This window comes from Bactrocera tryoni, chromosome 2 (assembly GCF_016617805.1).
Source record: "Bactrocera tryoni isolate S06 chromosome 2, CSIRO_BtryS06_freeze2, whole genome shotgun sequence".
NCBI lineage: Eukaryota > Metazoa > Arthropoda > Insecta > Diptera > Tephritidae > Bactrocera > Bactrocera tryoni.
In genome coordinates, this window is record NC_052500.1 from 21824202 (window position 1) to 21842749 (window position 18548).

The window sequence follows — 18548 nt, forward strand, 5'->3', positions numbered from 1 at the left end:
AATTAGTTAAAAAATAGAAGACAAATTTTCAATTTATTCCTCCACTTTTTTTTCAAACGCGACTGCAACCAATGGTGGCGGCGATAGTCAAGCACAACAACAACAGCAATAAATGTAAGAACATATGTAAGCACATCGGCTATGCTTTGCCGACTGGTAGTAGCCGACATAGGAGGCAAGATTAATTACAAGGTAATGAATGTAAATTTAATATGCGCGCTGGGATGATTGGTTTGCCGACGAAAACTGTGTGGCAGCTAGGGAATGAGTAAACGAGAGGGCCAATGAAGGCGAAAAGGCCTATAAGGTAGTAAGCAAGAGTTTAGATGGCAAGCAATGGGTCTAAGGAGGCGCGCAAACGTAAGAGTGGATAGTGTGATATGCGTGACATGCAACGTTGATGAACTGACTCTCAAATCCACGCTTTGAAGCTGCTACGTTTGGTGGGGACTTTATTTGCGGCTGCCACATCGTGTGGGTAATAAATTTCATTAACCGGCAAGAACTTGGCTTCTGCACAACGCATGCTCGTAAAATATTTGTGGCAGAGGCATTTAAGCTTGCGTTATAGACATGAAGTCGGTAGGCTAACCCAGCAAACAGTTAGATTCAATTCAAGGGACTACAACAAAGATATCGATAAGATTAGGATGTTCTTGAACTTTGGAGACAAGAGTTCCGAGGAAAATTTGTTGCTTGATACTCCTTGAAAGGAATTGAGTTAATACAGAAAAATATAATTAATTAACTTTAGTCTCCTAAACCAACCGCAAGACAAGTTTTCAAGGGTAATGGGCTCAAAATGATAGAATGTAAATGATAGAAATAGTCGACCTAAATAAGTCCCGTTTCCATAACAGTCGGATATACATATGTAACCGGAACGGACCGGAAATGGCAATTGAATATTCGGTTGCCAATTGGTTAACCGGGTATATCAGACCAGATCGTTCCCCGTTCCCACGTCAATCGGGTCTAAGCAACCGGAACGGACCCGGATTTTTATACGATCAAGGACTATCAACTCGGTAGCATTCTTCTAAATTACATCAGTGATGTTTTTTGCGCTACACGAAAAAAAGCGTAAGATCTAGCATTAAAAGCTGTAAAATCCTTCAAGTAGTAGTACCTGAACCATACTATATATGTACATATGTATGTATGAAGCCTTATCTGGAGGACCTAGTGAAAAGAAAAGATTTAGAGCCGAAGCCATAAGTGGGAATAACGGTACCATAATATGAGTATTTTCTCACGAGTTCTTCAGTCTGAAGATAAATAATGGATAAAAAGGAAGGGGAAAAAATACAGTTGAAGCAAAAACTTGGCTTGATGACGAGTTTTCGGACACTGTCCTAAGAAAATCAAACATCAAGGATTGGTATGCTATGTTTAGACGTGGTGAAACCGAAGACGGTGAACCTTTTGGACGCTCAAAAGAGGTTGCTGACGGCAAAAACATCAAAAAGATCCACAAAATTATTTTGGATGACTGAGAAGTGAAGTAGTTCGAGAAAACTGACACTCTAAGGATCTCAACTGAACGTGTAGATCATATAATTCACGAATATTTGGGTATGAGAAGTTCACTGCAAAGTGGGTACTTTGCGAACTCACTTTTGGCCAAAAGCAACCACGAGTTGATGATTCGGAGCAGTGTTTGGAGATGTTCAAGCGTGATAAACCCGAGTTTTTGTAACAATATATGACAATGGATGAGACATGGTTCCATCATTTCACTTCGAAGTTCAATCGAAAGTCATCCGAGTAAACTGCACACGTTGAACCCATTCCAAATCGTGGAAAAACGCAAAAGTCGGCTGGCAAAGTTATGGTGTCTGTATATTGGGATTCGCTTAGAATAACTTTTATTGATCACCTTGAAAAAGGAAGGACTACCAACAGCGACTATTGCATACCGTTATTGGACATTTTGAAGAACGAAATCGCCGAAAAACGGCCGCACTTGAAGAAAAAGAAAGTGATGTTTCACCAAGGCAATGCACCGTGTAACAAATCAGTGAAAACGATGACAAAAATCCATAAATTGGGCTTCAAACGGCTTCCGTATCCACCGCTTTCTCCAGATCTGGCCCCAGCGGCTATTTCCTATTCTCAGCTCTTAAAGAAATGGTCGCCGGGAAGAAAGTTTCGTCGAATGTAGAGGTGATTGCCGAAACTGAGGTCTATTTTGAAGCTGGTATCGAAAAGTTAGATAGTCGCTATAATCAGTGTATCACCCTTAAAAGGAACTATGTTGAATAAAAAAAAACGAGTTTTAGCTTAGCCCGTTCGGTTAAAACTGTGTTGGAACGTAGAAGCTTTTGAGAAAACAGTCAGGAACTTAGAGATATTGTGTCAGGTGATGGACTTTTAAGAAAATGTGTTTGGAACCTAGGCTCTGATGTCTATGTATGTGTTTAAATAATTACTAGTGCCCTAGGATTCCTATATATGAAAGAATAAAATTCCGAAATTTAAGAACGAGAAATTTAAGATCGTAAAAAGATGGGCTGGGCAGAGAAAACTTGATTGTCGAGGAAGTACGGAAAAGTGTCCATACCTCGAGGAAGCGATTTTGGTTCTAAACAAATTGACCACAATGAAAAGAAAATGTAAATAAAAAAGAGATGTAGAAATCTTACGACTGTAGTTTTAAAAAAAAAAAATATACAGTCTTGGAACCAACATCCAAAATACCGAAACCCCCAGTTCCCTGTTGGGTAATACCCTAAGCATCAGCCACGTACTCCCAACAACTTTGGCGGTCTCTGTTACAAATGACCACACAGTACCAAACCAACAACAACAACTACAATAATAACAACAACAAAATCGTCTCCCACTGCGTTGCAACAATAGTGCGGTCTAAAGACCAGTAAGTTGTACGCTTTCACCTCATTACATCCGATCAGCATAACTGGCGATCAACATAGGCAACACCGGTGATCTCCGCATCGCGATCAGCAAATCATCTTGATGAGCAAAGATGAATTACTACGATGAATTTAATAAACTGTGCAACTTGTTGATATGGCCAAGCCAAGCCAACAGTTAACAGCCAAGCGGCTAAATGATGGACCAACCGCTGATGGATGTTGGCCGCCGTTGAGAAGGTGTGGATGGATTGCCGACTTGACAGTGGAGGTTTCCCACCGCCAAAGTGCATTTCACTGCTGCAGTCTAGTAAGTGTACATGCTTGGCACTTTCGCAACCATTGGAAGCTAAATTTAATTTGTGAACAGGTTTATCAAAAATTCATAAGTGGACGACCGACAAGCGCGCACACCTCCGACAAATTTATGTATGTACATACGTAAGAGCTTGTTGCACGCTTCACATGGCACTTGAAGGGTCTCTCGTGTGCACTCGTTTAGCGGCGTTGAAAAATTACCTCATCACATGGAGTTTAAATTAAAAGTAGCCCATGGAGGACCTGCGCGCAAGCGCTAAAGAGTTTTGGGTGTGTGTGTGTGTATGTTTTCTGCGCTTGAACCTCGTTAGTACTCGGCTTTTTCTTGTTCACTGATTTAATTAATTTGTAAATGAAAATGCGCAAATCATGTTTAGAGATTGACTGAAGAGGAACACCCACCTCGAATTAACACAAACAGGAAAGTTGTTAATTAACCAAATGCGTGAACGCTAAACCGGCTTAGCGTGGAACTTTAGCTAATCAAAAAATATGAAAAATTGCTGGGAATGGTGGAAATCAGGCAAATTTGTTTTGGAGGGTTTTAAATTTGTTTGTGCTGTTTCACCTACTTTGAGGCTATGGAGTAGCTTGAAATGGGTAATGATTTTGCTTGGAAAATGCTTCACCAAATCTTTGGTTGGAAAACCCCAAACGTGGATTGTCGAAAAGTCGAATGATCTCTGATTAGTATGTACATAGTCGTGAAGAACAATTTTTCCGAAACGGTTGCACCGATCGACTTGAAATTTTGCCACGATCTTCTTAGTTATATTCGTCGGGTAATGACCGAGAGAATACGAGTTCTTATAATTTCATAATAATTTCGTTTGGTACGTATTTTTTGGGAAGCCGCGTTATATAGTCAAAAATCAAAATTTGGCTAGTATTTCGATCATTTTCTGCGTTAATCAATAGTTAATATTGGGTAGTCGAAAAAGTCTTTTCGTATTTTGTCAATAGATGTCGTTGCAGTCGTGTATCTGCAGTGCTATCAATCACGTGTCATACTACAGGGTCCGGCATTCGAAGTGTAACCAACTTCAGAACCGAATCAGCTGTTTATAAATTTGCTGAATGACAGCTACGAGTATTGTTCACAAGTGTACAAAGGCGTTTTGCCAAAAGTGAACGTAAAAATCAGTGATCAGCGATGGAATTCAAACGTAATAGTGTGATTGCTTTATACGAGTATTTAGCTGGAAAATCACAGCCAGCAATTGTTCGTGAGCTCAAACACCTTAATGTGAATAAAGTTTTTGTTTATCGCACCATCACTCGTTACAATGATACTGGTAGCATCGCAAAACGCCTTGGAGGTGGTCATCAAAAGACTGCAACGTCACGTGAGATGGTTTGGAAAGTGAAGAAGCGACTTGGGCGCATTCGACGACGAAGTGCCAATCAAATGGTTAAAGAACTGAAAATATCCGACCGCAGCATCCGACGCATATTGAAAAATGAGCTCAAGGTCAAGCCTTACAAGTTCCAAAAGGTCCATGATCTCACACCGAAGCAGCAGTTGCTTCGCTTGGCCGAAAGTGTTCAAATTCCGAACGTTGTGTTTTCTGACAAAAAATTTTTTCCAATTGAGCAATTCGTAAACACCCAAAACGATAGCGTTTACGTGACCGACCGTTCATACGAGAATCTAAGTCATCGGTTGGCCACCAGAAGGCAGGACTCGCCACAAATAATGGTTTGGGCCGCTGTCACCATAGATGGGCGCTCTCCAATTGTTTTCATCGAGCCTGGCGTCAAAATAAATGCGACATATTATTGGGAAAGTGTTCTGGAGGCTGCTTTGAAGCCGTGGGCAAACAAACATTTCGGTCGCAAACCATGAACGTTTCAACAAAACTCAGCACCGTTTCACAAAGCGCGAGTGAACCAAGAATGCCTGAAAAACAACGTTCCGAACTTCTCTCTGGGCCATTTTGGAGAACAAGGTCCGAAGTAAAAAATACACCAGTCTCGAAATGCTGAAGAAAGGCATTGTCCGTGAATACCCGCAAAATACCCGCAGGTCACATTCGGGCAGCACGCGATTCGTTTTTTGACCATCTCAAGGCCTTAGGTAAGGCAAAAGGTGGTCATATCGAGCAAAAGTGAATTGGTCCTGAATTTATGATTATTTTCACACATTTTTTCGCTATATTTTTTAAATTTTGATTAGAAATACAAAAGGACGGACTTTTTCGACTGAATATTTTTGTTTTTTTGTTATTTGGTTTCGAGATAATTTTGAGTAGAAAAATTTCACACCGCTAGACTTTATTTTCAGAGTTACCTTGAAGCACGGTTACGGGATTTATAGAAACCAAATTTTTCCTATTTTCTTTGGCTATTCGTTCAAGAAGCAACCAGTCAAGTTATATAAAGGCAACATGCCTACAAAAAATATAGGTAAGACACGTATAAACCCCTCAATGTCGGACCTGCTAGTGTACTGTACACATATTTGACTGTTGTAAGTTTAGACAATAAAGTATATTTTGAAATCGTGTGAAATTTCGGTAGTTGTATGGTTAGTTAGTTATACGGAGTAAGGATCGCTTTTCGTTGGACTTCCCGAGCACGGAGAAAAGTTCGAAATACCTTCAAACGATATTTAGGTTATAGAAACACCAAAATATAAAAGTAAAAATTTAATGACTATCTTTTTTAAGATTGATTTAGCCGAGATCTTCGACATGCTAAGATCAGAATTTGGAATCGACGCACAAGCAGATCCCTCAAAACTATGTACATATGTATGTATATAGCAACTTCGTTTGGTCAAATAATAATTTTTTGTTCTTCTAAAGTGCAGAGATGGGGTATGCTTTTTAATTGAGAGGAGGAAATCATATTCCCTCGCTGATTATTTATTATGTTGGTGTTTTTCCTGATTGGTTTTCAATTAACAAAATTAAGAAATTAGTCCAAATAATATTACTTTATTAAATAACTGATTATTATTCAATTTAAAGACAATCTACCAAGATTTTTAGAAATATTTGTGCTAACTTGGTCCGTACTCTATTTTTTTTATGGAAATCACTACAATGCAAAAACACACACAAATAAATAACGACAAACTTAGAATGTCGCGCGGTTGCTCAGTATTTACAACAATCATGAAACATTTGTATTTAGAAATCACAAAAAGATAAAAATATATATTACAAAAATACGAAGACAGTTCAATGGCAGAGAATCTTTAGTGCAATGTTATTTTAGCTTATTATCTGGAAATTAAAGAGTTTTTCCATTTTTATCGAAGCTTTATAAGAACTTTAAATAGATGTCTGCGGCAGTCAAGGTCTCCTAATTCGATTTAGGCCCTTTTTTAAATGCGAGATTAGAAAGTAATTACAAATGAAATGGTCGAAAAAGATTAAAAGGCTACCGTCTCTTTTCAAATTTTGGTGCAAAACATTTCTAAATACAACCAAATGGGTAAGAATGTGGAAAACTATGTGAAATTTTATATTTTAAAATTTTTTGAAGAGAGTTGCCACCCTTTTCAAATTTTCACTAAATTTATGTTATAATTGAAGAATTACAATATGGGCTTAAAGAAGAAGAAGTTTTTCGCCGAACATATTTTTGAGAAGGGTTGCCAACAGCTTAGAAAATTTAATTTAAAAATTCCAAATTTAATCCAAAAATTAATAAGAAATTTATAATTTAAGCAAAAACTAAAACTTTTAGAATTAAAACCTTTCTTTTTGGAAATAAATAAAAATTATTGTTCTATCAAAAAAACCTCGTGCATAAAAAGTAAGTAAACATCAATTCAATGAAAAATATTGCTTCTTAGTTGCGATATCAGCTCGTTACATACAATTTGACTTGATAATTCTTGCTATCAAAACTACAACTTCAACACAAGCATAACAACAAAGCAAGGCAGTTATCTTAATTAAAATTCAAACAAGTGTAAGAGAAGTCGTAAACATACATTAGAACGGTAAATGTTTGGCAATCCATGTTACAAATGATTTTACAAGCGAAATCGACTTTAGATTAACAGCTGATGAATATAAGAAATTTATATTTCAAAAACTTACAAAAACGAAACATTTTATTCTCTCCTATTACAAAGTTATATGCATATGTATGTGTGTATGTATTAATATATACATTTGTATTGCGGTGTAAACGTGTTTGAATGTAAAAGCCAGCGACTCTCTGTCTTGCACTCTCTTAAGCGAGAAGCTAGTCGCTTAGCTCCACCTCTTTTTGTGGAGAGGGTGTGTGCTCAGTCTCTGGCTGTTTATCAACTATGTAGCAGCAACATATATACATACATACATACATACATATGTACGAATATGATTAAAGACTTGAGAAACTTAATGACTGCGAATTATGGCGTGGAAAAATAAATAATTTAATGAGTTTGATTTATGAGCAAAATTAGTAAAATATACACCTCTAGATAACGCTAAGGGTTAGGGCTTTATGTTGCCCGTAGCAGAAACATGGTATTGTAAGCAGCATTTCTAGTCTAAAAACAAGACAAGAGTACTTCCAAAAATGAAGTTTCTGTTGGAGTTCGACCAAAATCTCAAACCTAATTTCTACCGAATGAGTAAAACGCTTCCTAAAGTTTCAGTTGGGCTTAATTATAAATTTATTTCACTAGGACGAGGTAGTTCAAGGAAGAGAGAACTCTTCGGTAAGCAGATAATTTCCTGTTTTGAGCCAGTCGATTGACCACTAAGATCGTGTGATATCACACCGTTAGACTTTTTTCTGTGGGGATATGTAAATTCTAAAGTCTATGCCGACAATCACTTTTCGATTCAGATCTTGGAACAAAACATCAAGTGTGTAATTCGTCAGTTACCCGTAAATGTTAAAACAAACAATGTCCTCCTCGTCCTAGTGAGCTGAAGTTGAGTATTCGTGGTGTAATTCGTTTACCCCCTCCGACTATAGTGATATATACTATACATGTACACTTAAATATGTAAATTGTATATAAAATAAAAACTACTGTACTCTCGATTTTAAACCTTAGTCGAGTCTATTTTTAGATACTTTAATCGAACTTGACAAAAACGTATAACCAAAAGTAAAATGGTAACCACTTCAGGTACTACTCGCCTCCTAGAAACCTTGATTACGTCGACGACAACGAACAGTACGCCGACCAGGCCTCAGTCCCAACAAACAGAATCGACACTGACATACCAGAATATTGGAAAGAGGACTTGGTTAATAAGGAACACTTTATAAAGTTTAAATTGTTTTCTAACTTTTAAGTATTTCAGGTCTTCTTTTTTCTAGTATATTACTTAGGGCCGTTTTCTCAATGTAAGTTAAGTTCTAGTTAACTTTACCAGTTAAGATCAGGCAAATTTAACTGGTTCCTAACCAGAATTTAAGAAAACAGCGCTTAGTGCACACAATGTGAAGAAAAGTTGTTAACTGACTTAATTAAGGACTATTATGGCCCAAGGATCTAAATTTTTTATTAAGACATTTTTTATTAAAAATTAATTTTAATAAAAAAACATGAAATATAATATTTTAAATTTTTAATTTTAAGGAGGGCTTGGCTCATAAATGCCTCATGCCCCCAATGAACCTCCGCAGAAGAGGCAAATAGATGCCGCCTTTAAATAAGCATCCACAATCCCCACTGGGATTGCACCGAAGGAGAACCTACGGGAGGAAGCATCAGTCAAGGAGGGAAGCATCAATCAAGCGACGTGGGATCACACAGCACAGACGTCGACGGAAACTCTGGACATGGAACCATCAGAATCGAAGTCAGTAAGATTCTGATTATGGTATACTGGAAACCCTTCATGGATCAGTTATGACAAAGGGTTGGTGAGAGCAGCATTTTGTCACCTCAGTAGGTTAGAGTGACATCTCACCAAAATGGCTGGTAGGCCAATGCATTTCTCACCTCCGTCTCATTAAAACCCTGACAGGTCTTCAAATACATTCAATGCACGTCGCCATATTTTTAGCCGCACAGCTTCAGTTGATGCGAAATTCTAATTAATGCCTGAACTTGGTTCTGAACCTAAGCTCGCATAAGGACTTGTCAACCCTCGCGTGGATTCCTGCTTGCATAGATAACCACGGGATTCCTTGAGGGGAACTGTTATAACGCGCGGAGATAGCGGCTTGAAACGGAAAGCCATTATAGCAAAACAAAAACAAAAAGAACCAAAACAACAGAAAAAACAACATCGAAAAAAAAGCAATAACAGAAAAAACAACAACAGAAAAAGCAACAACAAAAAAAACAACAACAGAAAAAACAACAACAGAAAAAACAACAACAGAAAAAACAACAACAAAAAAAAACAACAACAAAAAAAGCAACAGAAAAACACAGAAAAAAACAGAGAAAACAAAAAACAAAAAAAAAATAGCAGAAAAGGCAACAGAAAAAAACAACAGAAAGAACAGCAAAAGAAAACACAACAAAACAAAGATGTAAAGTTAAGGAATACGGAACCGTCTTCCGTAGGAGTAATAGAATACTTCAATCCCCTATGGTAACTACTACTCCCAAACAACCAGACCAAGCCGGAGAAAAGACAACCTTAAGAGAAACTCCAGCTACACAGCAGGCTCTCCAAAACAAGGAAAACGGAAGCACAACCCAGCTTCCATCACCGAAGAATCCCGGACTGCTCAAAAATATTTCTTTTAGGATTGAAAATTCAAAATTGAATTAATCAATATATTTTCAAAACATCATTTCCAACCTTGGTTTGAACGGCTCATTAGCCACAAAATATCTCCTTTTACCACACTTTTACATTTCATTTAAGTAAGAACAAGAAAAAAGCCAACAATTACGCTTTAAGAACTCCCGTAAATCAGCGAGAGCATAAAAAAGCTAAATGAGAAAATTTCAATTCTACCGAAGCAAATAAATACCGAATCAAATAATTGAAGAATAGGAAAGAAACAAACAGTAATTGAAAACCATTTAGCCGGCGCAAGAAGTGCTAAAGCAAAGCACAAAGTACAAAACAAATTACTTTTCATTTATGTGTTTTCTCATAAGAGAGCCAAGCGCCGTAATGAACCTCTTTTACACGCCCATAATAAAAAGAAACCGAGCAGCTGTAAGGTAGCCGAAGCAATAACTGTTAAGCTACTTAAAAGTAGAAATGCCATTTATTCAAATTTTAACGGTAATTTAGCTTTCAAGTACCGCATACTTAGCTTAATTGTAAAACAAGGTTAAAGGAACTGTAAGATAATGAGGCGCATGAGACGAAAAAGAAAATGTAAAGTGAAATGAAAATGTAAAATGAAATATAAATGTCGTTAAAAAGGTTAAAAGAGTTGGGATGCAGTAGGAACTGGATGTTGTAAAAATGACACGTGAAGTGAGGTTAGGGAATGATATAATGAGATTTTTTTTAAACAAATTTTCCGCCAAACTTAAAAACGTTTATAACTTTCATTACATTTTCATATAAACTTAAAACTAATTAAAGAATTTACATGGAGTTCTAAGCACTCGCATAAATATTTGAGCGAAACTCATTGTTAAAGCTACGAATAGTCGGTTATGTCATTGGGTATGGTGCCGTCCATATCAAAGCAACGACAAGTACAGGAGCTCACCGGGCACTCGGAGTTTTGTCTGCGCAATATATACAATATACATAGTGGAAACATTTCGATATACAAAGATATTATTGAAATTCGACTTACTTGAACCACTGCATCATGTGCTCGGTATGGCCACCATGACGGCAGGTTTGACACCAAGAGAACCACTTGGAGAATGGTTTTGATTGCCAGCCGAGGCTTTCATGTGTGGAATCGCTGGGTAGCGTAATATTGAGCGTGGTGCCCATGTGTAGTAGGCAGAGAGAGCAGCGTGGCAGGGGTTTACGACAGCTGGGGCAGCTGGAGAGCTAAGTAAAAGCAAAGAAGAACAACTGTGTGTCATAATGAAGGGTGTTTATTGAACACTTGCGCTAACCTTATTCACATTCGATGTAGCGCTGCGCATGCGCGCATCCTCCTGCAATGCGTTCGAGACGGATTTGCCGCAGAAGTTGCAGGAGAGGTAGACGCTGCGTGTGGCGCGTTTGCCGGTGCGCAAATTTTCAATTTTTATATCCAATTCGGCGCGTTTCTCCCACAAGCCCCATGAGTTTAAGTCGTCCAAATAGCTGTTGGAATAAATATTTATGAAAACCACATTTCTATAAATAGACCAGCAAACGCCTTACCTGCTAATCCAGTACTGTATGCGATTATCGGTGAAATGTTCGCGATGAAAGTAATTTACCGCTATCAGCGCAACAGTTTGCACATCTGAGGTGGCATCCAAATAAGCTTGTAAAATATTGATGCCATCCAGCGATTCGCCGGTGAGCAGCAAACCATTTAAGTCACCATTTTCAATAGATTTCTGTATCAGCTGCTTTACATAATCGGAAAGTTTGCTCTCCGACAAGTATTTGCAAGCGAAGGCCACGCGATCTGCGAGTGAGATGCCGTCTTCGGTCTGCAAGAAAGAATATTTTTAAAATTTTTAACGGAGATTCGTACAGCTTTGCCTTTCTTTTGGTGCAACATACCAACACGGCATCGAAATTATCGTTTTCGGTGGTGAGAAAGGAGAATATCGCACGCAAATGCGCATCCTGTATTTGCTTGTTCGCATTCGAGCGTTGATTGCGCCACGTGGAATTGCAACGATCCGCATTGAAGCTGGACAAAGCAATCGCAGCTATGCGAAACATGCTTGCATCGTGTGGATCCTTGGAATTGCGTGAGAGATCGGCAGCTTTTGAGAGTATATCACAAGCGAACACGATTTTTAGATGGAAAACGCAGATCATCGCAGCGCGACTGAATTCCTGCAATGAAAATGAAAGTAAAATGGATTTTTTTGGGGTTATGCACGCACACAACTCACTTTATTATCACAGAGGCCATTGACAAAACGCTCCAGATCCTGTTCGAAAACCCAGCCACAGAGTTTGAGCGCAATGTCACGTTGCTCGCTCCTGCAAAAACAAGCAAAAACCATTGTAAACATGTTTAACCTAAAATCCGTATATAAATGTACAAAACAACAACAACTCACCTATAGCACACTAAATTATTTGAATTGATAAAGTCCGGCCATTGTAGCACATGCGACTCAATGCGTGACGAGGCCATCAACGCCTCCGAGGTGTGACCCAAATTAATGCCCAATACGCTTTTAAGCCCCGTCAAACGTTCTTCTCTATATAAATTACCGAGTGTCAGCCATACGCTCTTCAGATAGGGTGTTAAAGGCAAACTATCCACATGCATATCGGTTTTTAGGCCATAATCGGCCAAAGCACGCTGATAGGTTTCCTCAACCAAATCTTCTTTGGATAAACTATGATCGAGAATTTCAAAATTAAGCGCCGAATTCAGTATGGATGTTGAGGTAAGAGATGAAGTACTCTGACTGCTATTTTGACGTATGGGTGAATTTGCAATGGCTAATGGACGTTGTGGCAGAAGTGGTAATTTCTTGTGATTGCTATAGGTGGTGAGCAAGGAGAGCGGTAGGCGGATTTCCAAAATGTTGCCTAGTAAATAAAAAATATACATTAATTTATTAAATGGCACATTTATATTGTTAAAAGCGAGAAAAACCTTGCTCCGACAACAGCAAAGCGCGTTCATAATCCGTATTGTGCCAAGAAAGTGAGGTTAGCAATGGTGGTTTATTGGAGGTATAGTATTTGGCTTGGAATGGCTGCAATTGGCGCTTGACATGGTACACCTCACGACTACTCTCCGCATCAACACTGCGTATATCATAGAGCGTAATGAAAGGCGACTCGCGCTGCAGAGAGGTAAGTAAGCTGTTGCTGTAAGTAAACAAAATAATTGTTTAAGCGTGATAAATAAATATATTCGCATTGGATGTACCGTGTTGGACACCAGCTGAGTTGTAAATGATTTTTGCCTGATTGTATGATCTTCAGTGGATGATCGAGCACACGTAAGTCCCATAGTGTAATGACAGAGTCTAAATAGGAGCACAGATAATTGCCATTTGGTGCCACAGCAAGTCCATGCACCATTTTCGTTTGTATGGACTGACAGGTTGTATTGCCCTCTGTAAGACAGAAATTCGTTTAATACATTTCTCAAATATTCACAAAATATTTACAAAACTTACGCTTCAAATCGAAGAGCTTTATTTGCTTCTGACTTACACCGGCGATTAATACACGATGATTCTTGTCCCAACACATTGAATGTGCAGATTCGGAGTGCCCAAAGAAGCTAACTGCATAATTAAAAAATAAAGAAATATATTATTAATTATTCTGTTTTTTATATCTAACCTCACTTAAAAAGGAAGATTGCACACTGTGTGACAAAACACCACAAACTTACCAGAATCCTTGGGCACACCACGTTCAATGTCCCAAATTGTGATGCACGAGTCCGAACGATGGCGATCATGCCCAATGGCCAATACATTATGATCCAACTCGTTCCAAGCTAGACAAAGGCACATGCGTTGCTGGCGCGGTGCTGCAAATATTTTGCAATATTACATTTTTCTTAAAGTTTGAACATATTTTCTTAACTCACTGAACTCCCAGCTGTTGTCGACAGTCTCATGAAAATCACATATGCCTACTTTCCCGTCACCCAAGCCAACAGCAATAATTGGCCGATTCTTGTGGTATGAGGGCTGCACACAACGTGCATATTGATAGCGTGTTTCGGTGGCCAAAAAATTGGCCGAAATGTTTGGCAGCGCACCTGTGGAGTAAAAACACAGTGATTAATCGAAATATATTTGAGTTCCAAGCAAAAATGTAGGCTTTGCGTCGCCATTGCACTTTTGCTTGCCGATGCGGCTTCTACTTCTCCGATTATCGTCGTGTTGTGTGCGTTCATAGAGTTTTATTTCTTGTCCCCAGGTCACAAACTTATCCGGAAATTGTGGAAACCAACTTAATCCATGTATTGTGCCACTCATCATAATTTTTTCGCAAGTCTAACGTTTTCGTGCGTCTTTTTCTTCTACTTGTTTACGAAAATTCTTATCAGCGAATCAGCTGTGGTGCTACCTGAGCAATCAGAAAACAACTATAAATGTTGCCATATGCCGCTTCAAGCAATGAAGGGATTTGTGGAACGTAAATTACAGCTCAGATATTTGTTTGGTTCCTGTCTTTGAGAAGTAATTGGATAAATATATATTTTCACAGTTACATTTTTAGCAATAATAAGTTGTTTTGGTAAAGTTCTGTACTCAAGGCGTAAAATCAACATTTAATTTTGCTGACGCCCGGCAGGTGGCAACACTTATTCACTTATTGCTGACGCCATACGCTATAACGGAAATAGTGGAATATTCAGTTATGTTAATTTGTGCAGTGCGTCATTTCTTAAATTTCGTAATTGTGAAAGAATTTTTAGTGTTTTAATTAATATGGTCCTAGTTAAAGTTTTATTGAGCTGAAAGTGATAAAAATGTGTAAATTGTGTGAGTGTTATGAAAGTGAAATGTAAGTGAGAAGTTAAAAGTGAAAAGTGAGAAGTGAAAGGAGGAGCATTTAGAAAGGCTCCTGTTCTGCTTTGGTTGCCTTCTCTTTAAAATCGTTCGTTTTGTTAATATTGGTGCAAAGTTTTGTAAATTAAAAAAAAGTGTGTATAATATATTATTAGCGTGTTAGGCATAGTGAATAGGGACGTACGCGCGTGCTCGGTTTTGTTATTGTGTTAATTTCAGTAAATTGTCTGCATTATTGTTGCCACGCAGTTTTCAGGATAAGGTAAATACCAATATACAAGCATACTTTAATATGTATTTGTAATTATTTATGAATACTTTTTCTTCTTTGGGTAATTCACGGACTAAGTTCACATATTTTCGGCAATATACCATAATCGCATGTTCAGCTAATTTTGCTAAGATATCTTACATATTGAGCGTTGTATACGGTATAAAACCAAACTGAAGTTTGTAAATCTTATGATAGATAGACATATGGGCGACAGGCGTAGTATTGACCACATTTTATCTATTTTTGACATTACTACAAATTATTAACAGAAAAATATGGTCTCTGAGTTTCATTAACGTGTCTCCCACCAGCAATTTATAGTACAAAGTGTAAATTCAACCATGTTTGTGAATCCAGATATTAGTTCTAAGGGGGCTAGAGCAAGTTTTCACCTAAATTAATCCATTTTAGGCACAAAGGTGTACCAATATTAAAAAAAAAATCCCACTTTCAACTGGTCTTAGTTAGGGATTAAACCAGATTACCTAATAATGTTCTTATATTAAATAATAATTGGTTCAGCCTTAAATAAATTATTCAAAAATTGCCTTATGCAAGAAAATATTCGAAAGTATTACAAAATAAAATGCAACCTTTATAGCAAAATGAAAAAAATACTCCTATAATAAGTATAAGGTACTAATAAACATGTATTTTTTATAAGATGTGACCTCGATTGTATTAATTTTTTTGGAACTTGTGCCTTAAAGATGTAGATCCATATCATTCATTTTAAGAACGAAATCACGTTTTCAAATCATAAATTTTTTAATATCGGCTATAACCGCGTAAACGGTGTCTACACCCATAAAGAAGAAGAACATAAGAAATTATCATTTGAAATGATATTATTTGGTGTAGTAAATGAGTACATAGTATACAGGAAACCTTTTTGTTCAACTTAAAGGCCGATTTGAATGTAACCTTAGTTATCATCCTTCACTTTTTCATTAAGTTGTTCGTTAGAAAGCAATCACATTTTTTAAATAGGTCTAGAAAATATCGCTTTGTAATTGATTTATTATTTTAATGTACATAACAGATAGAGTTAAAGGGTGATTCATTTAGATGTTCCCTACTTTTTTTAAGAAAAACCAGAGAATCTTCACATTAAATGGGGAATGTTTATTATCATTCGAAAGAACATTCTTTGGCATTTCTTTTTTGAAGGTGATGTCTTTCGAATGTTGGCCGGGGCTACATCTCAGATGGATCATCCGATGAGTATAATTTTCGACGACTTGTTCGAGTATTTTGACTGGTAACTGGCGAATAACAAGCGTGATGTATTGTTCCAAGGCCTGAATCAAAGCGCCATTGTTCGCATAGCTTTAGACTTTACATATTCATATCCATACAAGAAAAAGTATGACGGTGTGATATCACACAATCTTGGTGGTCAACCGATGGCCCAAAACGTGAAATGATCTGCTCACCGAAGTATTCTCTCAATAAACCCATTGATTGAAGCAGCGTGTGAGAGGTGGCACCGTCTTGTTGAAACCAAATGTCGCCGAGATCACAAGCATCAATTTCAAGCATCATATAGTCGGTTATCATGGCGCGATAACGATCGCCGTTGATCGTAATTTTTGAAGTTGTTCGAGATAGCAGGCGCTCTAAAGTTATCAACTGAACTTGTACATCATATCATTCACGAATATTTGGGTATCGTAAAGCTCTTTTCAACGTGGGTGTCGCGCGAACTCACTTTACAGTCATCCAAATGGACTGTACATGTCACCCGCTCCAAAGCGTGAGCAAACGCAACAGTCGGTTGTGGCGTCTGTATTTTGGGATGCACAAGGAATAATTTTTATAGACTACCCTGAAAGAGGAAGAACCATCAACAGCAACTATTACATAGCGTTCTTGGACCGTTTGAAAGACGAAATCGCCGAAAAACGTTCGCATTAAAAGAAAATGAAAGTGCTGTTTCACCAAGACAATACACAGTGTTACCAGTCGGTGAAAGCAATCGCAAAAATACATGAATTGTGCTTCGAATTCCGCATCCACCTTATTCTCCAAATCTGTCCCTAGCCTCTTCTCAGATCTCAAAAGAGCGCTCGCTGAACTATTAGAATTGTATCAAAAAGTTTCAAGGTCGTTATAATCAGTGTGTCACCCTTGAAGGGAACTAATGCTGAATAAAAAAAAAACGAATTTCAGTTCAAAAAAGTGTGGTATACTACTATAGTAGACCAACGTCGTTTCAATTGGCCTGTCATGTAAGTAACTTTCCTTCTCTATCAACATTTTAAGGAGATATAGTAAATTATTAGAGCTTTCTATGTAATATGTTTGAAGATTATAAAAGCCCAAAATACATAAATATTCTGTAATCGTTTGAAGTACCATTTATATTATATATATAATTAATTTGATAATAACTTCATGAGAATAACAAAAAACTAAAGAAATTCATTTTCGTTAAGAACAAGTATGGAAAGCTTAAAAATTTCTCACTATTAATGTCTTTATCTTTAAACAACTTTTTAACATATAGACGAAGTGAGTATAGCTTTTATTTTATTTCATTAGCAACTATTATCATTAATATACTTTATAAGTGTTGTTTGGCGCATATCTCTTGTCGCCGTTTATTTATACCCACTCAGCCGAGAATAGCTGACAGAGATGAAAGATAATTTAAAATTTGTCATTTCACATTAGCCGAACTTTATCTGCCGAACGCGATCGTCCATTTGTCAACTAACTGTCAATTGTGTACACATTAAGATATGAAGTGCCGTTGGAAGTGGCTACCAAGATAATGAGTTAAAATTTCAATAAATTATTGTACATTAAATGGTAAATACATTTAATTATATTCAAAAGGGATCATAATTTATTTATACATTTTCGTGTAACGATTTCTTCGGTGAGATATGACATTTCAAGTGTTTGGATAAGATTGTTAAATTTGCAAATGGCTATTTCCTTTGAAATACTTTTGCTGCAACTATTATTTTATTAATATTGATTAAACAAATGTTTTGTACAAAAAAATATTTGTTTGTTTTAAAAGTAATAGGAAATTTGTCGACAAGAGTTATCGGCTTATAGAAATTGTTTGCTATTCACAATCTTGAAGTATTCTATATTTATAGAATTAAGAACTGGAGTTCGTTTTTCCACAGGATTGCTTTTATACATAGATCGGAACCTAGAAGATTTTTCTACCTGACTTCAATATCTTTTAATCTCAAAGCGACCTTGGAAAAAAATATGAAAAAATTGTGAACTTGCTCACAAGAACCTGCCTACATTGTTCCTTGACCAATATTTGAGGAAAAAAACGTTTAAAAACGTTAATTTCCGTTACACCGTAGCCATAATACCCTCCACAAATGAAAAAGAAAGAAATTGTTTTTCATCGTTCAGTTTGTATGGCAGCTATTAACTATACGGGTAGGATCGGGACAATTTTTCTTCTCATTCCTTATTGGGGTAGACACTGGTTATAGCAGAGTTTACAATAGCGCTCCAGTCGTTTCTTCTTTTCGCTATTTGGCGCGAATTGGAAATTCCAAGTATAGTCAAATCCTTCTCCGCCAGGTCTTTCCAA

The 18548-nt window shown here is 37.2% G+C and overlaps 1 protein-coding gene across 1 annotated transcript; it reads right to left on the minus strand.

Annotated features, from left to right (window-relative positions):
* Window positions 1-10281: 10281 nt before the first annotated feature.
* Window positions 10282-14227, minus strand: LOC120768953 (GATOR complex protein MIOS). Its single transcript, XM_040095742.1, has 13 exons — window positions 14052-14227; window positions 13773-13946; window positions 13572-13712; window positions 13351-13461; window positions 13098-13287; window positions 12819-13036; window positions 12271-12751; window positions 12100-12190; window positions 11759-12040; window positions 11408-11685; window positions 11155-11347; window positions 10881-11086; window positions 10282-10809 (listed from the first exon to the last, which is right to left on the minus strand). The coding sequence occupies exons 1-13, from the start codon at window positions 14167-14169 to the stop codon at window positions 10719-10721; spliced, it is 2574 nt and encodes an 857-aa protein (XP_039951676.1). The 5' UTR covers window positions 14170-14227; the 3' UTR covers window positions 10282-10718.
* Window positions 14228-18548: the final 4321 nt, after the last annotated feature.

Excerpts from the sequence above, each read along its gene's own strand:
- LOC120768953 (XM_040095742.1), bottom strand. The coding sequence starts at position 14,169 with ATGATGAGTGGCACAATACATGGATTAAGTTGGTTTCCACAATTTCCG. Across the intron at positions 13,288-13,350 it reads AAAGCTCTTCGATTTGAAGC|AGGGCAATACAACCTGTCAG; the intron begins GTAAGTTTTGTA and ends TCTGTCTTACAG. Across the intron at positions 12,041-12,099 it reads ATGGCCTCTGTGATAATAAA|GAATTCAGTCGCGCTGCGAT; the intron begins GTGAGTTGTGTG and ends TTTTCATTGCAG.